At 36.5% G+C, this 25,137-nt stretch overlaps 1 protein-coding gene across 5 annotated transcripts in view; it reads left to right on the top strand.

Annotated features, from left to right (window-relative positions):
• ROBO2 (roundabout guidance receptor 2) overlaps positions 1 to 25,137 on the top strand; it is a 699,021-nt gene that overhangs the window by 560,836 nt on the left and 113,048 nt on the right. For all 5 annotated transcript variants that reach the window (XM_055424356.2, XM_088836149.1, XM_088836153.1 and 2 more), the window contains exons 7-8: positions 16,347 to 16,471; positions 22,105 to 22,276. In XM_055424356.2, coding sequence (XP_055280331.2) covers positions 16,347 to 16,471; positions 22,105 to 22,276 — 297 coding nt within the window. The remainder of the gene's footprint in view (positions 1 to 16,346; positions 16,472 to 22,104; positions 22,277 to 25,137) is intronic.

Here is a 25,137-nt window from a genome sequence, read left to right on the forward strand (position 1 = left end):
AAAGTATCAAGGTCATTCAGTAACCTCTGCTTAGACTCTTATCTTGAATATTTTCTCAAAAAACATGTTACTTTCTTCTTGGTATGCTAGTGATTTTAGTAGTACAGAACAGACCACTTTAGGTTGCCAGCTCCCTATATTCCATATAACACCCTCTTAATCTTCCTTCATACTTCCTGCTTTGTAATGAAGATGCTTTTTAGGTATACTAGTTTTTCCAAAGCTGTGTAACAAGTGCACACAAATTGAGGGACTTAAACAGCACCCTTTTTAAAAAATTTATTGCTTTTAATTAGAGGCTAATTACCTTACAATATTGTGGTGGTTTCTGCCAGACATTGACATGAATCAGCCATGGGTTTACACGTGTCCCCTTGTCCTGAACCCCCTTCCACTTCCCTCCTCATCCCATCCCCCTAGGTTGTCCCAGCCCAGCAGCTTCATATTTGGATTGGTCATCTGTTTCACATATGGTAATATACACGTTTCAATGCTATTCTCTCGAATCATCCCACCCTTGCCTTCTCCCACAGAGTCCAAAAGTCTGTTCTTTACATCTGCATCTCTTTTGCTGTCTTGCTTTCATGGTAGTTGTTACCATCTTTCTCAATTCCATATATATGCATTAATATACTGTATTGGTGTTTTTCTTTCTGACTCATTTCACTCTATGTATAGGCTCCAGTTTCATCCACCTCATTAGAACTGATTCAAATGTATTCTTTTTAATGGCTGAGTAATACTCCATTGTGTATACGTACCACAGCTTTCTTATCCATTCGTCTGCAGATGGACATCTAGGTTGCTTCCATGTCCTGGCTATTATAAACAGTGCTGCGATGAACACTGAGGTACACGTGTCCCTTTCATTTCTGGTTTCCTCAATGTGTATGCCCAGCAGTGGGATTGCTGGGTTGTATGACAGTTCTATTTCCAGCTTTTTAAGGAATCTCCACACTGTTCATCATAGTGGCTGTACTAGTTTGCATTCTCACCAACAGTGTTTAAGAGGGTTCCCTTTTCTCACACCCTCTCCAGCATTGTTTGTAGACTTTTTGATGGCAGCCATTTTGAGCAGTGTGAGATTATACCTCATTGTGGTTTTGATTTGCTTTTCTCTGATAATGAGTGATGTTGAGCATGTTTTCATGTGTTTGTTAGCCATCTGTATGTCTTCTTTGGAGAAATGTCTGTTAAGTTCTTTGGCCCATTTTTTGATTGAGTCATTTATTTTTCTGGGATTGAGGTAGGTGCAGGAGCTGCTTGTATATTTTGGAGATTAATTCTTTGTCAGTTGTTTCATTTGCTATTATTTTTTCCCATTCTGAAGGCTGTCTTTTCACCATGCTTAGAGTTTCCTTTGTTGTGCAAAAGCTTTTAATTACGTCCCGTTTGTTTATTTTTGCTTTTATTTCCATTATTGTGGGAGGTGGGTCATAGAGGCTCTTGCTGTGATTTATGTCGGAGAGTATTTTGCCTATGTTTTCCTCTAGGAGTTTTATAGTTTTTGGTCTTACATTTAGACCTTTAATCCATTTTTATTTTATTTTTGTGTATGGTGTTATAAAGTTTTCTAGTTTCATTCTTTTACAGGTTGTTAACCAGTTTTCCTAGCACCACTTGTTAAAGAGATTGTCTTTTCTCCATTGTATATTCTTACCTCCTTTGTCAAAGATAAGGTGTCCATAGGTGCATAGATTTATCTCTGGGCTTTCTGTTTTGTTCCATTAATCTATATATTTCTGTCTTTAAACAGCAACCATTTTTAGGCCACAGTTTTGTAGATCAAAAGTCCAATCAGGCTCAATTCAGTCCTCTTCTTAGCACCTCATAGGCAAAGTCAAGATGTTGAGCAGGCTGAGCACTTCTCTGGAGACTCTCCAGAAGAATCCACTTCAGAATTCATGGAGGTTGTTGGCAGTATTAAGTTCTTTGTAGCTGTAGCATTGACATCACCATTTTCTTGTTTGCTGCCAGCCAGAAGCTGCTCCCAATTTGCTTGCTAACCTTTGAACATGGTTACCACAGCCTTCAAAGTCAGCAGTGACCCCTTGATTCCTTCAGGGGCTTTGCTTACCTCTCACTTCTTGGTCTGCTATCAGCTGGAGAAAATCCCCTGATTTAAGGTCTTTTGTGATTGGGTTACACCCCTAAATTAACCTTAAGGTCCCTAAGACCTATCTTAAGGTTGACTGATTAGTGATCTTAATTACACCTACAAAATCCCTTTGGTCACATAATAATCATGGGAGTAACTTCAGGAAGTGAAGGTCATGGGGGCCACCTTAAACTTTCCCTATCCATAATCAACTAGGCCATTTTTTTCCTATAGTACCGTCTCTCCTGACTTGTGAATTTTAGTTGGTTAACTTTGAAGTCATCTCTTATATTTCCCAAGTCTCCTTCTTAACTTCCAATCTCCTTTTCCCTATCAAGGGATGATGGAATGGGTTCTTGCAGTGTTGATGAGATACTTTTTGTGAAATTGGTATTGATAAAGAATTGTGGATTGAGTCTAGTTATTGTTCATTTCCTGTCTCATTTTCCTCCAGATTCAACCATGATTGGCAAAAGGACTTCATAGTTTGTGGTTTGGTGTTATGGTAGTGTTTCCATATTATTCATTTCTTTTGCTGCATTCTGTAGAGGAAGGTGGAGCAAAAAGCCTTTATTTCATTATATTAACCTAAATATTAAAAACTTATAATTTTAATCTAAATAATAAAAATCTCATTAATTTTGGAGTCTTTTCAAATAAAAATAAAATAAACAGCATGTTTACTTAGTAGTTAAAAGTAAAGTACTGTAAATATCAAATATCACAGTAATGTAAAAGTCATGTTTGACTCTTTGTGTCCCTATGGACTGTAGCCTGCCAGGCTCCTCTGTTTATGAAATTCTCCAGGCAAGACTACTGGAGTGGGTTGCCATTCCTTTAAAGGGATCTTTCCAACCCAGGGATCAAACCCAGATCTCCTGCATTGCAGGCAGACTCTTTACTATCTGAACCACCAAGGAAGAGTAGAAACAGTATTATGAGATTAGTATTAGAAGACTTCACTGGCTATTGTCAGAAAGAAATAGCATTAATGTGTTAATCACTCCTTCTAAGAAAAATTTTCACTTTTATAAATTACAATATTTCACTGACAGAAAGATACAACTTTATATATATATTGTAAAATATATATCATGATGTACATTACACTTAAATATTATATGCATGACATTTGAATTACTATACTACTTTTTTAAATGTATGAAATGTCACTCAAGGGAATACTACATAATTAGATTCATTAAAAATATATAAACTACCAAATTAAATTAAATTTTGAATTAAAATATGTCTGAATGCCTTTTTAAATATCTCTTATGGCAAACATTACTTCCTAGATTTATTGAGGATATTATTTTCATCTCCCCTACAAAACTATGAGCTCTTTGTCAGTAAATACATTGTTGTGTTTATCTTTCTGCTGCCTCTAGGTCTAGCATAACATTTACACATGGTAGGGGTACGCCAAGTGTTGGTGCAGTTAATTGATACACACATATGCACACATAGGTAATACTTGCCTAGAAAATGTTTATGCAAGCAGCTTTAAATAGTGCTATAAAAAGATTAAGCCACATTAATGGTAACAGGCCAATCATATAGTCCCCATTCTGCTAGTAGGAGATAAAATACAACAAAAAAGAAGGCACTAATGAGTTAGGATGGTGCCTTACTAAGCGTGTAATTAATGTTATTAAGAAACATTGCAGTTGCATATTAAAATTCCGTTAACTAAGCAGCACTTCAGCATCAGTACATTTGTTCCTTAGTTGCAAGTCCCCCCGCCCATTTTTTTTCTGATTGGCATCTTCATGCAATCTTTTTCTAAAAAATGAGATAATGGGATGTGATCAGCCCTCTTGGTTTAGCTGGAGTGCTGACATGACAGTTCTGGCAAGTTGACAGGTTAAGTGAGTGAAAATGGATGTCTTGTCTCACCATTTACACGAAGAGCCTTTTTTAAGCTATAGTTTTCCCTCCTCACCTCCACACTTACAACCTCTTGTACTTGCAATACTGAGGACTCTAGTTTTCCTAATTAGTATCTAGAGAGGATTTTTTTTTAACCACTCCTTTGACTATTTTTATTCCCCTGGTGAAAATGAGATCTTTTTAAAGAATAATGTAAATATTGTTGCATTTAATAATTCATTAGATTTAATATTAATGGTATTTTCCTTGGAAATTAACACTCTCTTAAAGAAAACAAAATTTTACTGTTTTATTGTATTCTCAGTATTTCAGTCAGGAAAGCAAAGTACAGAAGCAAAGTTACTATTGGTGACGGACAGAATAATATGGGAAAATGTGGTTTTCAAAAATCAGAATTTGTTTAAATTTTTCTCCATTTATAACCTAGAGAATTCAAGAGTTCATTAAAATCATATGTTAGATTTTAGGATGATTTCCTGTAGGTAATGATTTCCTATACTTGCCTATAATTGAAGTGCAAATCTATTTTAGTAATTTCACATATACTAATGTGTAAAATGATCTTTAAACATGTCGAACAAAACACTTTATGTTAACTATTAAATTTGTTGCAATACAGAAATATTTAATACCATTAGAGGATTAAATTGGACTTGCTAAAGTCAGTAAAGACCATTTACATAGAGAAATACATGGTTCCACCTGCATAATCCTTCAGTTTAACAAACATTTACCTGATTTTCTAAAGGGGTCGGTGAAGCCAGGTGATGGTAATAGTACGTTGGTGCAATCCAGAAAGCTTCTGTCTCTAACATAAGGCATGTGTGGAACCTCTATGAGGAACAACTTCACCTGCTTCCTTTCCTACCTGCTTTATCTCAAAAGAACATATCTATCTCTTACTGTCTCTTTTTCTGTTTCAGTGCTTTCCCCAGCTGTCGGAGACAGTCAAGTTACTTTTGTAATGGTGGGACATCCTGTATTACAATACTTACCATGTTCCTCATGTTGTGTCATGCTTGATTATTTTCATGTAAGTTTCCTCTGGTAGGCAGTAAGTTCCAAAGAACAGAGATCTTAGTATCCTCAGACCCTGACACTAAATAAAACCAGTAAATGCTTAAAATAATTAAATGCTATTATATGAGTTAAACTACCAACATCTGAATTTATTTCTAGTGCAGATTTATTGCTTTGGGGCTTCCAGTAAAAAAAAAATTAAGGTTAAGTCCAAAATGTCTGTGGGGTTGTTGTTCAGTCACTCAGTCCTATCTCTTTACAACCCCATGGACTGCAGCATGCCAGACAGGCTTAGGTTGCTCAAACTCATGTCCATTGAGTTGGTGATGCCGTCCAACCATCTTGTCCTCTGTCATCCCCTTCTCCTCCTACCTTCTAGCTTTCCCAGCATCAGGGTCCAGTGAAGCTGTGTGGTGGAGCTGTTTAACTCTGTTTTACATGCTTGCTGATGAGATTTAAATGTGCAAGGTATTTTGAAACAAATGAACTTATGCTTTGCAAGGGCATTCTATTTTTTCTAAATAGTTGTAGAATTATTTCATTTTCCATATTTACATTGCTCATTTTCAAGAAGAAGCATATTATCTGTGACTGTAAATTAAAGAGCATGGTTTTAATCACTATCACAAAACATACACATGCTTTTCATTTGCATGTCCCACTTACCACCAAAACTCAGTACCTTTGATGCTCTTTAGACTTGCTTTCCCAGTTACTAAAACAGTCAATTTAGAAAGCCACTTACATTATTTTATAGTTACATTATAGAACATGTTTGACTAGCTTCACAGCCTACTTTAGTCAACAGATTTTGAATGACCATGAGTTACTTTATTTTTCAATATTATATGAACCTACAAAAGTTAGTCTTCCCATAATCAATAAATTCCACACCAGTGGTTAAAAAATACAAAGAATATAGCTGCATAATTGGCACAGGTTTTTACTCACATATACGGACTGAATGCAGTTTGTACATGTGAGACCTCTCATGGATGGAGAGTAGCATATGAAATCTAAATAGACAAAGTATCTAAAGATTGTGATTTGTGTCATTCAATTTTTTTGACCATTTTACTTTCCGTATTTATGGAAACAGTAAACCATTCAGTAGTTTTGCTTTTTCAGTTTGACATTAAAAAAACATATATATAATGTACATCACATATAGAGAGGTAGATTATTATTGTTGAAAAAGGTATAGATATTGGTTTTTATTATGGAACAAGAATTTTTAATATTAGTTAGAAGGAAGGCACTGGTGAGAAAGAAACCACATCACTCATCTAGAGGGGTTATTGCCGTGGACTCAGTAAGAAAATGATTAATTGGAAATGTAGATAATTTAGCACTTTAATAGTTTATATTTCTCAAAAACAGTGACAAATGAATAAAATGTGATTAGATTGGGTTTATAAAAATGATAATTTTAAATCCTATATCCCTAAATTATATTTTTCATTATAAATGCATTGCTTCCCTTGAAATGGATTATGTGTTAATAAGTTTTAAATCAAATATTTTCATGACATTATGCATTTCCAATATTATTAACAGAAGTTCTTTGGAAATCAAGTGAAGTGTTAAATAGTAAAAATTAAATAGAATTAAATAGGTTGAAGGAACAGTCATTTATCAATTAGAAGCCGACCTATTCTGATTACTGAGTAAATATTCAACTCCTGTTCTACATTTCATGTTAATGAAATGAATTCTTGCTGTTTCCTGTTGGTGGGGCTAAGCGTATTAACTAATTTTTTTTGTGAGAACTTAAGAATTGGTTGTTACACAGTACCTGTGTATTTTGTATGTTGCTTTTGTCACTCCACGGTGGTGGCTACTCATTTTACAGTAAGTTTTTGGTGCAGTGGAATGATGTACAGAAGGGCATATTAAAATCAATTAGGAAATAGTTTCAAACATATTTTCTTTGATGTCTTCCCACCCCGATTACTATAATAATAAAGTAACTTTTCCCCTTAATTTTCTATTCCAAATTATTTGGAGATTTTCCAGGCCAAATAGAGATACTCTATCATTGCAAAATAGTAAACAGCACATCTTACCGGTAAGAGCTTACAGTGGAACAGAACACTGAAGGCACACAGGCAGTGGGTGTGGGGAGGGGATAGAGAAATGAGACAATGCAAGCCAGGGAAAGTACCTTCAAGTGGGAAGAACAGAGGAAAAGTACAAGATTAGAGTGTGTTCAGGTTAATCGTTATTGACAAGATGGCTCAAAGACTAATAGATATCAAGACGGATTAATCACTAAAACAAGCAAATACGTATGCAAGTGATTGAAGGTAGATTCGTCTGCTGAAATGTTGGAGCTGGTTTGAGCACAGGTGAGCATCCAGATAATAAAACCCTGGGACAGCTGATGGAAGACAAAATGATACATAGAGGAGAGTGATTTACAAGCTTGGCAATGGCAAGCAATAGAAAAGGCACTGTAGGTTTTGAATGAAGAATGGCTTGAAATAAGTGTACTTCAGAAAGGTTGTACTTAGGTAGTACAGAAAGAGCAAGATTATAGATTTTATGTGCTTTAACAATAACAGCAATTATTTAGGAAAAGCATGTTATGATTTTAACAATATTATACCATACTGGAAACCGTATCATATTATTTTTACCCTTGTGTTTGGTAAATTCTCAGTCATATGATTTGAAGTGAACCACATGTTTAAGAGGTCCAACTCGCAAATGGATCAGAAATCATCTGTCTTCCTATCTATCGGTTTAATCTTTAAAAGCCTTTAATAAGATTCAATTTACTGGTCTTTACATCATAATGGTAGAAGTTAAGGCATAGAGCTCTGTGAATATTAAATGAGATAATGCCTATGGATAGGTTTAACACACCTTCTGGCCCTTAATAAGCACTCAATTGATCTTTAATTATTGTTACTGTTTTAAACAGTTTTCAACTCACCAAGTCTTTAAAATAAGCAAATGATGAAAGAATGTACATTTCAAATATGCTTTAGAAAATACTGGAATTTAACCAGTAAAAATATTTTTAAAAAATAATACCTGAGTGTAAGATACAAAGGTCATAATCTTTATTGTTATGGAATAAGAAGCTTATTCACTCAGGCACAAAATTATACCTAAAGAAAGAGCTGAAGAGTGTGCCTATAACTGCCTTGTCACATATTAATGCATGCAACTGCTTCATGACTGTCTCTATGTTCATGTCTGCCATAGAAAGTCATATTTTCCTGTAAAAACAGCTTTGAACATGATGTGATTAACCTTTAGGGTCCCCCATCCTGCGTCTCCAAGCCCACCGCATGTTCAGCGTAGGCTTCCTGCTCATGTTTGCCATCTGATTTCCATATCACCCACTCACTCACACCAGCAGGAATTAGCATAACAGAGCTGTAGCGTGACTTTGATTGAAGCCAGCTTGGGCTGAATGAGTATCAAAGCATAATTTAGCAGAAATCAAATCTAATTTACTGTGTATTGTATTTAAATTCTCTAAAACACAGTTTTGGGTGAACAGTACCAGACCTCTCATCTTAATTGACCTTTTTATATTTGGGTCTACTCTTCTGGAAATCCCCCAATGCACTTTTTGCACAGAGATATTCTTTTAAACTTGTGCATGTGTACTTGAACGTTGAATTGTCCCCCTCTGTTTTCTTCATTTCCTTTCTTGTTGCTGCTGAAGCAGTAAGGTATAATCTCTTATAACAGATTAAGCAAGTAGGTTGTTACATCATAGTTATATGAGCTTTGTCTAATGCTTTGGGTTGTTTAAAAGACATAAATATGTATTTTATAGTCTTCTGTCTTAGAAATATATAAAAGAATTGCCATTTTTATAACCAGCATATTCTTCTGGAATTTATAAATCTAACTCTTTAATTCATATTTGGGTTTAAATGTGTGTTTTGAATTGTCAGCTTGAGGACCTAATTTTTTTTTTTAATATCTAATGAGAGCCATCATAGAAAATCCGTTCTGTGGAGAGCACACATTGTGCTATTGTGCTTGATAAAATGCCACCTCTCTGCCTCTTCACTCCCATTGGTGCCATCAGCCAAGTATTGTCTTTTCAAATCATTTTCAGTGCCACCTGGCAGAAATACTGAAACTGTGAAGTGTTATCAATAGAATTATTGATGCAGTTTTTCATTTTTAAAAGCTCAAAAAGAGACTTTCCTGGCAGTCCAGTGGATAAGGATTCATCTTCCAATGCAGTGGGTACGGTTTCAATCTTTGGCTGGAGAGCTGAGATCCCACATGGCTTATAGCCAAAAAAAAAAAAACATTAAAAAAATATATGTATATTGAAACAGAGTCAATAAAGATTTTTAAAATGGTCCACATCAAAAAAAATCTAAAAATAAAACCCTCAAAAATAAATTCCTTCATATGATATCCCTTCACAAAAGATTACAATATAGATCTTGGGCAGAGGAAGAGTCTACAGAAGTAAAAGTGATTGATGTAATTTGTTCCAGTGGCTCAACTTCTGATGACAATAAGAAAGGATGTACATTTTCAGAGGCTTGAATACTTTTAAAATCTTTTGCTTTGTTAAATGCTTTTATATTTTCAATTTTATTTTTTAATTTTAAAAATGAAAAGGTGAATCTAGTTTCAGATTAGTGTGGTTTTAGTTTGAGTGACAAGAAACAATTTGATTCATTAGAAATACAGTGTATTTATAACTTGGAATAAAAGGACAAAATAAAGAATTATCACATGAAAGGATATTTCATAGCATGAATAACACAAATGCTGAAAGCATTTTTCATTAGTAGTCTTTAAAAATACAGGACTGGGTAAAAACTCGAGAAACTTTGATTTCCTGGTCATCAGTGGTAAATATTACAGAATTTCCTTGTCCTTTAAGAGTTCTTACAAAATATTATATTTAAGTGCTACTATAAATATAGCAATTATCAAGTGGATTTTCTGTTCCAAGTGGCTGAGATTTTTCAGTTTCATGTCTGCCTTTTCTCTTTTAGGAAGAACATTCTTTCTAATACTGTTTCTAAATCTTTCTTGCATAAACATATTTGAACAGATCTGCATACTTCCTAGGGCAAAATTTAAGCTCCTTTAGTATAAATTATCACACCCTACCTATCTATATCACTTCTGCCTCCCTTTGTCCCAAGTGACCCAACTTCTCTCCATTTCCTGAACTCTTACTTCTGTTTCAAAATACAATTCAGATGTGGCCATCTCCCAACATCTTTTCTCTTCTGTACCTAGCATTACTTTATCTACTGTGTGCTCTTCAAATCTTTTCTCCCCCATGTCCTCTGCATTTTTCTGTTATTCAAATCATGCTCTGTGGTATTTGCTTTTATTTGTTATTTAATTGGAAGTCTCTGCCATAGGCAATGAACAGTTTTTTATTTTGTTTTCTATCTCCTATACCAAGCAGACTATCTCATAGTTTGTAGATAAATAACACATTTTGAAGGAATAAATAGATGAATCATATATTTTCCAAAATGTGGATAGATAGATGTGTTTATTTGCCAATCCTTATTTTAGAGGTTAACTTATATGCAGAGTATATCATGAGAAACGCTGGGCGAGAAGAAACACAAGCTGCAGTCAAGATTGCTGGGAGAAATATCAATAACCTCAGATATGCAGATGACACCACCCTTATGGCAGAAAGTGAAGAGAAGCTAAAAAGCCTCTTGATGAAAGTGAAAGAGGAGAGTGAAAAAGTTGGTTTGAAGCTCAACATTCAGAAAACTAAGATCATGACATCTGGTCCCATCACTTCATGGGAAATAGATGGGGAAATGGCGGAAACAGTGGCTGACTTTATTATTCTGGGTTCCAAAATCACTGCAGATGGTGATTGCAGCCATGACATTAAAAGACACTTGCTCCTTGGAAGAAAAGTTGTGACCAACCTAGACAGCATATTAAAAAGCAGAGACATTACTTTGCCAACAAAAGTCCCATCTAGTCAAAGCTATGGTTTTTCCAATAGTCATGTATGGATGTGAGAGTTGGACTATAAAGAAAGCTGAGCACTGAAGAATTGATGCTTTTGAACTGTGGTCTTAGAGAAGACTCTTGAGAGTCCCTTGGACAGCAAAGAGATTCAACCAGTCCATCCTAAAAGAAATCAGTCCTGAATATTCATTGGAAGGACTGATGATGAAGCTGAAACTCCAATACTTTGGCCACCTCATGTGAAGAGTTGACTCATTTGAAAAGACCCTGATGCTGGGAGGGATTGGGGGCAGGAGGAGAAGGGGACGATGGAGGCTAAGATGGCTGGATGGCATCACCAACTCAATGGACATGAGTTTGAGTGAACTCCGGGAGTTGGTGATGAATAGGGAGGGCTGGCATACTGCGATTCCTGGGTTCCCAAGAGTCGGACATGACTGAGAGACTGAACTGAACTGAATTGAATATTTTAGCAGCTGTGTTAAAATCGTAGATTCTAGATTCCAAAATTATTTTGAAATCATTCATCCACCCTAAAGTTTTTGAAAGCTTGAAAAATCAAATGCAAGAAGTCTGTAGTTAAATAATTAAAGTACAGACAGTAATTTTACTGAGATAGAAGATAAACAGAGTGAGTATAATATGCTTTAAATTAGAAAACATATTTTCATTGCTTTCATTTAATCTTTCATCTGATGATTTTAATCATGTGTATTCTCAGGTATTACATTTTAAATATTATATAAAGAAGGACTTTATAGAGCATATGGGGCTCTCAGTTTAGTTTAGCCACTCAGTTGTATCCAGTTCTTTATGACCCCAAGGACTACAGCACGCTAGGTTTCCCTGTCCATCACCAACTCCCGGAGCTTGCTGAAACTCATTTCCATTGAGTCAGTGATGCCATCCAACCATCTTATCATCTGTCATTCACTTCCCCTCCTGTCTTCAATTGTCCCCAGCATCAGAGTCTTTTCTAATGAGTCAGTTGTTCATATTAGGTGACCAAAGAATTGGAGTTTCGGCTTCAGCATCAGTCCTTTCAATGAACGTTCAGGAGTGATCTCCTTGAGGATGGACTGGGTGGATCTCTTTGCAGTTCAAGGGACTCGCAAGAGTCTTCTCCAGCACCACAGTTCAAAAGCATCAGTTCTTCGGCACTCAGCTTTCTTCACAGTCCAACTCTCACATCCATACATGACTACAGGAAGAAACATAGCTTTAACTAGACAGACCTTTATTGACAAAGTAATATCTCTGCTTTTTAATATGCTATCTAAGTTGGTCATAGCTTGTTTTCCAAGGAGCAAGCATCTTTTAATTTCATGCCTGCAGTCACCATCTGCAGTGATTTTGGAGCCCAAAAAATAAAGTCTGCCCCTGTTTCCATTGTTTCCCCATCTATTTGCCATGAAGTGATGGGACTCGATGCCATGATCTTAGTTTTTTGAATGTTGAGTAACAACTTTTTCACTTTCCTCTTTCACTTTGATCAAGAGGCTCTTTAGTTCTTTGCTTTCTTCCATAAAGGTGATAGTATCTGCATATCTGAGGTTACTGATATTTCTCCCGGCAATCTTGATTCCAGCTTCTGCTTCATCCAGTCCAGCATTTCGCATGATGTACTCTGCATATAAGTTAAATAAACAGGGTGACAATATACAGCCTTGATGTACTCCTTCCTCTATTTGGAACCAGTCTGTTGTTCCATGTCCAGTTCTGACTGTTTCTTCTTGACCTGCATACAGATTTCTCGAGAGGCAGGTCAGGTGGTCTGGTCTTCCCATCTCTTGAAGAATTTCCTATAGTCTGTTGTGATCCACACAGTCAAAGGCTTTTACATAGTCAATAAAGCAGAAGCATATTATTTTCTGGAACTCTCTTGCTTTTTTGATGATCCAACAGATGTCGGCAATTTGATCTCTGGTTCCTCTGCTTTCTAAATCCAGCTTGAACATCTGGAAGTCCTAAATTCTTACTGTTATTGTACTAGCTAGTTATGAGAGTCAATTTAGATTATTTCTTGTCCAGAGCAATGCAAGTGAACTAATAAGCGGTATATGTGATTTTTATCAAAGACTAATTTTTACTATACTCACTTTTATTTTTATGATAAGTTACAAGCTAAATTACTCAGTACTTCTTACTTATTTAATGTCCATTTTGGAAGTAAACGTTTTCGTGGAATTACTAAAAGAAATAAAATACATCGATCTTTTAATTTTTCTTAATGTATATACTTTTTCTTTAGATATTACAGATTATAGAGACCAATCTTAATATTTTTGGTGTACGTATCTCGCGGTTTCACATCTTTATTGAGAAATGGACACTGCAGTGTTTTAATAGTCATTCCTAAAGTAATTTTGTAACATTGATTTGAACTATCACTCTTATTAGAAAACATAAGGAGCAAAAATCAATGATACTGCTGATTCAGTGGAATTGTGTAGAAATAAGATTATAAGAAGCAAGTAATCTACTGAAAATACAGGGCAACATAAACCACGTTCTGTTCAAATAGATCTATAAATCTGGGTTCTCCATCCTGTTAAACTGAGTCTTCTGTTATCTATATTTGTAGAAGAAAATTTCACTTAGTAGATTTATTCCTTCAGTCCCTAATGTATGTGTTGAGTGTGTTAAATTAGGAGGCGGTATAATAGAACGCCAAAAAATAAGCCACTACAAGTCTCAGTAAATTTTTTTGGGAAAAAAAAAATTGCTGCTGCTGTTTCTATGCTAGTCTTCTTGTAAGGATGAGTAATTGGGTGGATGTTTGAGGCTACCCTACACTGACTCAACTCTTGGACCTCCAGTTATGTAATCTTAAAGAACTGGAGGAATTCTAGGTAAAGGACTTTACCGAATAGTGCTATTGTTAAAATTCTTCAGAGTTCAAATATTAAGATTGTAGCCATGTACACCGGGTACTAAAAATTAGAGTTCATTGTAGTTTTTTTCTTGCTCTTAAGTCTTCTAGTGTTAAGCAAGGAGTTACACTGGAAACAAATGATTAGAAAAGTCATGGAATAAACCTGCTGTTTTCTCTTCATCAGGAGCGAGTTTTGCTATGAAGATGATGTCCTTGTGAAAACTTCCTGTTACATACTGTCCTGTTTTTCTCTTTCTTCTTTCTCTTTACAATTAGCCCCAAATTTAAACCTGAACTTTCTTAGCTTTTTTACCCTGTCCCTATATTTTCTAATGGAGTTACTGGTACCTTCGTCTCAGTGGTTTTGCCTGCACCATTTTACTGGTCTTCCAATTAAACAACCTACTTTATTGACTAATCAGTCTCCCTCACAAACTATTGACTACATTCATTAAAGTGGTAAAGAATCTAAAATTTCTGCTTTGCATTTATCACTCCTGCAGCAGCAGCAGCTTAAAAGCTGCCAGAATAAAATCCTCAGTTATGTTTCTCAGGCCTTTCTTAGACTGAGAAGAAGGGCCGGATACAAATCCATTTTTTGTAGCCAATGATGTTTATACAGTGGGGACTCTCCATTCCTCCTGCATTACTCAATGTATACTAGATGTGTTTTTGCTTCTTATACTTTGCTCAGTTAGCTCCTTTCTTGAGAATGTGTTCATCTCTCCACTTCTCTAAATGCCACCCTTTCCTCCAAGTCTCCATAATATCCACGCCCTGCATAAAGCCTTTCACAGCTACCATAACACAAAGGGATCCCTTCTTCCTGAAGTCCTATGACCCTTATGATGTATACTAAAATTTAAGTGCTTCTCTGCTCTGAGAGTACCTCTGTCATTGATTTTACCACCATCTTACAGAACTGTTGTTTTTAATCTTGTTGTTGTTTTCATCATGATCGTGGTTTGCATTTTCTGTTAGACTGTAAGTGCCTTCACGGCTGCAATGTAGATGCTTTTTATCTGTGTATCTTTAGTGCCCAGTTGTTGCTCAGTCACTCAGTCATGTTCAACTCTGTGCCCTTGGACTGCAGCATGCCAGGCCCCCTGTCCTTCACTATCTTTCGGAGCTTGCTCATACTCGTGTCCATTGAGTTGGTGATGCCATCCAACCATCTCATCCTCTGCCATACCCTTCTCCTCCTGCCTTCAATCTTTCCCAGCATTAGGGTCTTTTCTATTGAAACCATCTTCACATCAGGTGGCCAAAGTATTGGAGCTTCAGTTTCAGCATCAGTCCTTCCAGTGAATATTCAGGAATGATTTCCTTTAGGATTGACTGGTTTGATCTCCTTGCAGTCCGAGGACTCAAGAGTCTTCTCCAACACTACAGCTCAAAAGCATAAATTCTTTGGCGCTCAGCTTTCTTTATTGTCCAACTCTCACTTCTGTACATGACTACTGGAAAAACCATAGCTTTGAGAAGACAAAACTTTGTAGGCAAAGTAATGTCTCTGCTTTTTAATATGCTGTCTAGGTGGGTCATAGTTTTTCATCCAAGAAGCAAGTGTCTTTTAATTTCATGGCTGCAGTCACCATCTGTAGAGATTCTGGAGCCCAAGAAAAGAAAGTCTGTCATTGTTTCCATTGTTTCCCCATGAAGTGATGCGAACAGATGCCATGATCTTCGTTTTTTGAATGTTCAGTTTTAAGCCAGTTTTTTCACTCTCCTCTTTCACCTCTATTTAAAGGCTCTCCAGTTCCTCTTTGCTTTCTGCCATGAGGGTGGTGACATCTGCATATCTGAGGTTATTGATATTTCAATATTTTGAATAATTTTCACTTTCTAGGGCCCAGTAGAGGAACATAATAATTGCCAAATGCTTATTAATCTAAGTGAAATGAATTAGTCAACCACTTTCATGTGTTTTTGTATATTGTTTGTTATCTCTGTATGTAATTCCCATACCTTCAATTTGATGTTTTCAAGACTGCAACTCCTCAATTCTAGAATATAAGCACTCTAAGCACTTTGAGAATAGAGATCATATTCTATGCCTTCTGGTATCCCTGTGCCTAGTACAGTGTCTTGCAAATATTGTAAGAGAAATTCATGTTTGTCAATAGATAGATGCCACAGGAAGTAGATATTTGAGTAATGCAGTGACTTTTTTCTGTCTTCATTCAAAACACAAAACCATATGGGGATACCATGTTTATTTATTAAAATCTTTATAATATCATTAAACATCTACTTTTGCTTTGCAAGTGTATGGGCTGCAAGATTTGCAATGTACATTTAAAGTGTGTCTACTAATACATTTACTTCTTTCCTCACATTTGATAGAGTGCTCTTTTTTTTCCTGTTGTGTTTTGAGAAATACTTAAAAATAAATCAACGTCTGTAGCCTCTGTCTGACACTGAGCAGTCCACCTCGTATCAGATTTTCCCTTTGATGTATTTTTCTTTGTCAACAGTTTATATTTACACACTTTCTTTCCTTTTAAATTATAGCTCCTCCACAGTTTGTGGTTAGGCCAAGAGATCAGATTGTTGCTCAAGGTCGAACAGTGACATTTCCCTGTGAAACTAAAGGAAACCCACAGCCAGCAGTTTTTTGGCAAAAAGAAGGCAGCCAGGTGAGTGCAAGCTTTGACTGCTTTTCTGAAATCTCTGAACTCCCCCGTCTCTGGTGGTCCTCAAAGTCTGTCTTGCCTTTCTTCTTATCAATGTTGAATGTATTTTATTTCTAAAAAAGAGACTAGTTGATTCTAAAGATAAGAGAGAGTCAGATGGTTTTAATAGAACATTCTGTTTTTGAGTGTAAATTTAAAAAAATTTTTATCTTACGTAGAAGAGATACAATACAGTGTGACTAAATTACGTGGAAAAGTCTAACCTGCAGCTGTTTAAAATCTCTTAACAGAAGGATAAGTTTGCTTTCTTGCATTGAACTACATTGATATAATTGAGTTAGTATGTCTATAAAGCACTTAGAACATCCTGGGTATGTGTAAACAGTCAAAAATATTTCTGTTATTAATTAGTCTAGAAACCAGTTTCAACCCCCTTTCATAAATAAATAGTATAAATACCTTTTCTGTATCATTAATTTAAACATGCTTCCGGAGAAGGCAACGGCAAGCCACTCCAGTACTCTTGCCTAGAAAATCCCATGACGAAGGAGCCTGGTAGGCTGTAGTCCATGGGGTCGCAAAGAGTTGGACACGATTGAGCGACTTCACTTTCCCTTTTCCCTTTCATTCATTGGAGAAGGAAATAGCAACCCACTTCAGTGTTCTTGCCTGGAGAATCCCAGGGACGGGGGAGCCTGGTGGGCTGCTGTCTATGAGGTCGCACAGAGTCGGACACGACTGAAGTGACTTAGCAGCAGCAGCAGCAGCAAACATGCTTCCATTTAAGAGTAGTAGAAATATTTTCTTCCATCATCCCTCTGGATTCCCTCATGGTGGAATTAGACAGGAAATAATACATTAAATAGAAGAAAAAAGCAATACCTGTCTGATCTTTGCTGTGTCCTGATTTGGCCTCTCGGGCCCTCTCTGCGCAGCATGATCTTTCAGACTCTGCTAAAAGCAAATTGAATTGAATGCACCACTTTTCTCATTTAGAACTTGGTCCAAGCTTGGGCAAGTTCAAGCCTCTAGGTTCTGAAGCAATGAGTGGAACTTCCCCTTAAACCAGAATAGAAATTGAGTTATTTGTCTAAGACTTTAATCTGTGCATTCCCAAGGGAATTCTAGGGCACTCCCTAGAGATATTTGCATTCTAGACTCTCCTGCGGCATTCCCAAGCAGTCCGTGTAGGTCTTAGGAAGGGACCCACTGGTGTTGCTTCTTAGCACCCTCTGTTGTTAGTCCAAGTTTTAGATGAATATCCTGGACAAATAGGAAATGATGATTAAAAGACTCAAGCAGTCTAAAAACTTTGCCAGAGACAGGAAACACTTTAGACGAAATTAAGATAACCTGTTGAAAAAAACTCAGGTAAGTCGGACACGACTGAGCGACTGAACTGAACTGAACTGAAGACCATCTTGGAGCAGGTTCCTCTCAGGAGGTTGTTGTCATTTTTCATTCTTCCAAATTCCTATACAGCTCACCCCCGCCAGCAGTTTTAGCATCTCAGTATGGATGGGCAACTTATATTTCTCCCTTTCTGCAGTGCTCTGTGTTGGACTCACTTCCCCCATAATTTGTGGGATGTAAAGACAGTGGTGGGAAGGATAAGGTAAAGTTCTGGCCACTGCCTCATCCCACATCAGGATGGTTCCAAAACTTAATTGCCATCACTTTTTATCAGTTAGTTATGATACGGTTGGGCTCCCCTGACAACTCAGTCTGTAAAGAATCCGCCTGCAATGCAGGAGACCCCGGTTCAATTCCTGGTTGGAAAGATCTGCTGGAGAAGAAATAGGCTACCCACTCCAATATTCTTGGACTTCCCCTGTGGCTCAGCTGGTAAAGAATCCACCTGTAATGAGGGAAACCTGGGTTTGATCCCTGGGTTGGGAAGATCCCCTGGAGAAGGGAAAGGCTACGTACTCCAGTATTCTGGCCTGGAGAATTCCATGGACTGTACAGTTCATGGGGTTGCAAAGAGTCGGACGCTACTGAGCAACTTTCAACTTTCACTTTTCAGTGATACAATTGGGCTTCCCTGGTGGCTCAGATGGTAAAGAATTTTCCTGCAATGTGGGAGACCTGGATTCAATCCCTGAGTTGGGAATATCCTCTGGAGAAGGGAATGGCTACCCACTTCACCAGTATTCTTGCCTGGATAATTCCATGAACTGAGGAGCCTGGCAGGCTAAAATCCATGGGGTCACAAAGAGTCGGTCATAACTGAGCGACTAACACACTCACACAACTATACAATAGATTTCTCCTCTTAGAATTCCTTGATTCTTAAAAATCACTTTCGGATGAAAACATCCCAAACTAAAGTGAGTGTAAAGCAACATGATACACTTAGAACACACTTGAATATGTACACACACACATACACACACACACACATACCCTGAAAAAAGGAAAGAATTCTAAAGCCATTTCCCCCCTTATGATTTTATAATCTTTGTAGCACAGTTTAACTTTACTGAAGCTTAGTTTTCAATCCAAAAATATGAAGATAAGGTATTTTAATTCACATAAGTTTTTAAGATTATGTGATTGTTTATATGTAAAAGTGCTTTACACATTTTGAAGGTTAGAAATTGGAAAAATGCAGAATGCACCTGCCTTGCCTTGTTCCTGGCTGAAGTGGCGAGTTTATCTTCTCCTCAGGCCAGGTACTTGGGCTCCCTCTGCCCAGGTACAGAGGCTCAGTACCACTCTGGTCACCACTGTCCCTAGACCCACCCCATGCCTGAGAAGGCTGGGAGCCTTGAACCTGGAGAGACCTGAGTTTCTACTTCATGCCTGTATCCCCTTCCCCCCACCCACTCTGGGGGCTGTGAGGTCCACAGAAGTTATTCCCTCAAGCCACTGATAGTGAATATATACATGAGCATATTATTTATAAATGATACAAATATAATGATCTAAAGCTGTTTGATTGTTGCACATTCACACTTTAAATCATGTAGTGAGTCAAATATCATTGTATCTATTATCATGTAGATTCAGCTTTTTCGTGTGTAAATTCAGTTCAGTTCAGTTCAGTTCAGTTGCTCAGTCTCTTTGCAACCCCATGAGTCGCAACATGCCAGGCCTCCCTGTCCATCACCAGCTCCTGGAGTTCACTCAAACTCATGTCCATTGATTGAGTCAGTGATGCCATCCAGCCATCTCATTCTGTGTCGTCCCCGTCTCCTCCCGCCCCCGATCCCTCCCAGCAATGCTTCAGTTGTGTATTGGTCTTGTGGCCCAACAAACATGATATTTAAATATGCTACACTGTGTTTTAATTTTTTTATGTAAGTAATGATCAAATAGCATTAAAATATTTCTTTTACTATTATTTGACAAAGTGGCATGTATTAATTCCAAAGATACTGATCTCTGGGAAGAAGATTTCCACTTAGGTGATTTGATTTGATTTGATTTGATTATAATCTTAGATCTGGTTTTCTTCACCTATCTCCCTCACATCAGAGAGGGTTTGGGGAGGGAGGAAAGGGGATAGAGACGGGGAGAGAAAGGAGATTGTAAATGAGAACAAAAGAGAAATGCTTGAGCAAATTGTAAATTTTCAAATCATGAATAAGTACATTAGGAAAAATAATTGGTCTTACTGTCCACAGTGTCCAATTTTTACAGTGATCTATGACTATCCATCAGGAGAGAGAGAGTTAAGAGCCTGGGCTTAATGGTCCATATTCCTCAATATGTGCTGATAATCCCAATTAGCACTAATAGGATACCCAGGCACTTCAAGCAAGAGGAGCTCTGTAGAATTCCTGGTTTTTGCTTGTAATCTATTTCCTTTTGCCTATGTCTTACAAGCAGGAAATAAAGATGATGGGTTAGCCTCAATCATATGCCATTTTCCATGTCAACGAATCATTTAGAAGGTGGACTGATAATACATTGTAGAGGAAGAGATCCCGGAGAGAATTAAGCCCATCTGATGGATTAGTGCTATGTAAATTAGTATTCTAATGGCTAATTGTAGGAAAGTGCACACTTTGAGTTATTGTATCATTTTCAAGTGGCTTTAAAATTTAGACCCTTCTCCTTCAGAAGCTTTATTTCAGTAATATATTTGAACTCCACAGGAGAATTAGCTTCTTCTCAAATTATTCTTTATGTGTATGAAAAAGTCTAGCCTTATGTATTAATAGTAAATAATACAAATTTTATGGGAGGGCAATAGCCTTTTGAAATTATATTCCTGACATGCTAGCAAATACCACGTCTTTTTGAAAGGGTTTAATAACATGGTAATGTTTATGTAAAGTGGGCTTATAGTGTCACACTCGAATCTAATAAAGTGGACATCCATCATGTTGCAATAAAGAGAAGAGCTTCTAATTAAAGTAGGACATCATTCTCAGGATTAAAGTCATTTAGCGTAATTGAAAAGTGTTAATACCCTATTTTATCCTCTTCCATTGGTATTCCTTCAAGGGTAAAAACATTTTAAGGTGAAAATGTGTCTTATGCCTTTAATTGAATGTTATTACCTCCTGATTGTAACGTATTGGAACTGTTTAATTACAAACCTGGAAAATTAATTACTATATGGAGAAACAGATCCCAGAGGGTTATAATGTTCTTTTTTTGGTAAGTAAATACAACATAAAAATTGATACATCCTTATTTATAATCCAACTTGGAAGCATGTCTCAATATGATTTATTATACCCAAATGTTTTTCTTAATTGAACAACAATAAAGCAGCATAGGTCATCCAAGTTAACATTACTGCTTTCTTATAAGAACTTTTACAGATTTGTGATTTAGCTGTTTGTCATGATACAAGATATATAGTAAGCTAGAGAACTTTTAGGAGAAGGCAATGGCAAGCCACTCCAGTACTCTTTGCCTAGAAAATCGCATGGACAGAGGAGCCTGGTGGGCTGCCGTCTATGGGGTCGCACAGAGTCGGACACGACTGAAGCGACTTAGCAGCAGCAGCAGCAGAGAACTTTTTATTTTTAAAAAGAGTAATGTTAAAAAATTCTTTAGCATCATATGAATGCTTCGGAAACATCCCACATTTTCTTTACATTTTCAGTGGTTTGGTTAATCTTACTTAGATGATAGCATTTATACCTAGCTCCTTGCAAAGCTGTTACAACCTGCAGAATTCTTACAGCAGAAGTAGATTCAGCTGTCTCTCTGTCAGCCTCAGTTACATTTTTGAACAGCTTTAGAAGAAATTCAGTTAATTACATCAAATAGTTAAAAAGATCAACAGAAGATGCAGTTTATAAATCACATACATAGTCAGTGTTACATTTCAGATTCTCACAGTATCTTATGTGTTGAATCAGATAAGTGTTATTATGCCCATTTTACAGATGGGGAAACCATGTTTCAAAAATATTCAGCAACTCACAGATAGTCAGTGAGGAAATAAAAGGTCCAAATAAAGACCTAGATTTTTTAGATGATTGTTCCTTCAGCGAGGGCATGAAATTTCCCAATGAAACTCACTCTGTGACATCTAAACATTTCAGCACCATATTTTTAAATCTATGTATTTTCTTTTTTTCAACCACATTTCTCTAATTGCAATAGCTGTTGATATAACTTTCCTAACGAGTGAGAAGAGAATATTGATAAAATTGTGTTTGTTTCCACAGAACCTGCTCTTCCCAAACCAACCCCAACAGCCCAACAGTAGGTGTTCTGTGTCACCAACTGGGGACCTTACAATTACCAACATTCAGCGTTCGGACGCGGGTTACTACATCTGTCAGGCCCTCACCGTGGCAGGAAGTATTTTAGCAAAAGCTCAACTGGAAGTTACTGATGGTGCGACATTATTAGATTTGTTTTCTGAAAATAATTATCTTTATTTCAAAGGATGAAATTTTCTGATTTGTTAATTAAATCATTAAAATTAATGCTTATCTTATAAGTTTGAATCTAGGTAAAATGACATTTTTAATGGTTTCTAATTCTCCCTCATCTATTTACACTATTTATTTTCCCCAGGAAGAACATCCAAAACAATTATTTTATTCTAAAAAATATAGCGATGCATTATTTTAGTGAAATAGAAATAGGCATGCCACCTGTATACCTAATCTTATGCTGACATGATTACTTCTAAAGAATAATGATAATTTTATTTTACTAGAGGAGAAAAAATACCTTCTTTAATATCAGGAAACAGAGGTGACTTTTTAAGTTAGCTAATCACATCATCCTACCCTACCCCAAACTGTGATAGCTCTGAACGTTTTTTTACAGCTTGTTTGAATTTTAATTTCTACATTGATTTTTACTTAAGTAAGCAATCACAAAGTCAAGATTGTTTTTCAAGAAGGTTGTGTGGAGGTTATAGAGTTATTGATTTTAACAGTAAAGAAATCTAACTTCAAGACCTAAACATACACATACACAAACATAACTTATTATAAATAACTCTGACTCTAAATATTAACTGGCTGATGATATATTGGCTGATGACTTCACAACCCTGAATATTCATTGGAAGGACTGATGCTGAAGCTGAAATTCCAATACTTTGGCGATCTGATGCAAAGAACTGACTCACTGGAAAAGACCCTGATTCTAGGAAAGGTTGAAGGAGGAAAGAGAAAATGGCAGCAGAGGATAAGAAGGTTGGGTAGCATCACCAACTTAATGGACAAGAATTTGAGCAAACTCTGGGAGATAGTGAAGGACAGTGAAGCCTGGCATGCTGCAGTCCTCGAGGTCATAAAGACTTGGATCCGATGTAGCAGCTAAATGGCAACAATCCTATGATTTTTTAAATTATACTTTCACTGAGTTAAATTAATTAAATACCTTGCAAGCTATGAACTGGAGAAGGAAATGGCAACCCACTCTAGTAATCTTGCCTGGAGAATTCCAAGGACAGAGGAGCCTGGCGGGTTACAGTCCATGGGATCAGAGAGTCAGACGCGACTGTATGACTAACTTTAAGCTATGAACGGATGCTAAAATTATTTTTTATTTGCATGTATGTATTACAAATCTTAACTGAAGCACCTAATTCATAGTGAAAGTTGAAAAATATATCTTCATGATCTGATTTTTTTTTTGCAAGGTCTTTTTTGTGACAGTTGATATGTAGGAAGTTTTAGATATTTTGTGAACCTCTGAGCATGAATTTAATCCATATTCTTTTATATTTTAGCTTAACAGTTCTCTCTTGCTGTGTTATATTTGTGAGGTGTCTAATTCCCCCTCCCTTCTTTCCCCGCCCTGGATGCTGACATCTCAGATCCAAGAGCTTGAGCTGTGACTCCCTGATTCTCTTCTTTCTCTGCTGAGTTTTCATACAATTCAAATTTACATGTAGATTAAAGGGTCGTTTAAAATTAATAGAAAAGCAATATTTTTCAATGTCTGTCGATGCTATTCCCTGATTCAGTACCATGTCAGGAATGGGAATAAATAGAACAGACAAACATTAGCTGCGGGGATATTGAGTCATTAACAGTCAGACCTGCTGATATGGCAGAGATTTACTGCTGTGGAAATGAAAGATGTCAGGTTCATGGGTAACAGTGCCGAGAAATTCTTCCTTTAGATGGGCAAGTCCTTTGACCCTTCAAATTTCTGTATTTCTTTTAAAAATAAAATATATTTAGTAATCTTTTTAAATTCCTATGTTTCCTACTAGAATAAATATATTGTATTAGTAAAAAAATTTTAATATTAATATTATATAACTATAAATAATATATACATATAATTAATATTTATATTTTATTTCTTTTTCTTCTACTAGAAAAAATGTCTAGAAACATATACTTGGAAAATAAGATATTCTGGCAAAAGACTTTTATTCTATACTACTATGAAACACTCCAAATATAATGCTTAAGACCTCTACTGTGATCTAGCTGCTCATGGTATTTTAAAATCGGCAGGCTTTTAAATGTTTTTAAATGAAGAAGTTGTTATGCAGAAGGCAGACCATATTTGTAGAAAACAAAATTGATGATATAGAAGAGCCAGTTGATGTGACTGCTGTGGATCATGCAACAAGTAGATATTCAAAATTATGCCTGATATAATGAAAAGGAAGGGCTTCCCAGGTGACTCAGTGATAAAGGATCTGCCTGTCAATGCAGCAGATATGGGTTCGATCCCTGGATTGGGAAGATCCCCTGGAGGAGGAAATGACAATCCAATCCAGTATCCTTGCCTGGGAAATCCAATGGACAAAGGAGCCTGGCAGGTTGCAGTCCATGGAGTCACAGAGTCAGACATGACTTAGCAACTAAAGAACAATGAAACGGAAAGCTTGTTTTGAGAAATTATGTTTGTTGGTGACACAATCTTTCAAATCAGTAGTAATTATAGCTTTGTTTCTGTGGTCAGACTTAACATGAGTGATAAGGAAATTTGATGACTTTGTTTTGTTTTGGAGCATAGTTGCTTTACACTGTTGTGTCAGTTTCTGCTGTAGAGCAGCATCAGCAATATGTATACATATATCCCCTCTTTTTTGCGTTTCCTTCCCATTGAGGTCACCACAGAGCAGGAGTAGAATTCTCTGTGCTATACAGTAGGTTCTCATCAGGTATCTATTTTATACATAGTATCAGGAGTGTATATATGTCAGTCCCAATCTCCCAGTTCATCCCATCCCAACCTGAATTGAAATGGCTCTGAACATTTTGTTACAACTTGTT

The sequence above is a fragment of the Moschus berezovskii genome, chromosome 1, assembly GCF_049115385.1.
Source record: "Moschus berezovskii isolate FMDL1 chromosome 1, NW_MosBer_1.0, whole genome shotgun sequence".
In the NCBI taxonomy this organism is placed as follows: Eukaryota; Metazoa; Chordata; class Mammalia; order Artiodactyla; family Moschidae; genus Moschus; species Moschus berezovskii.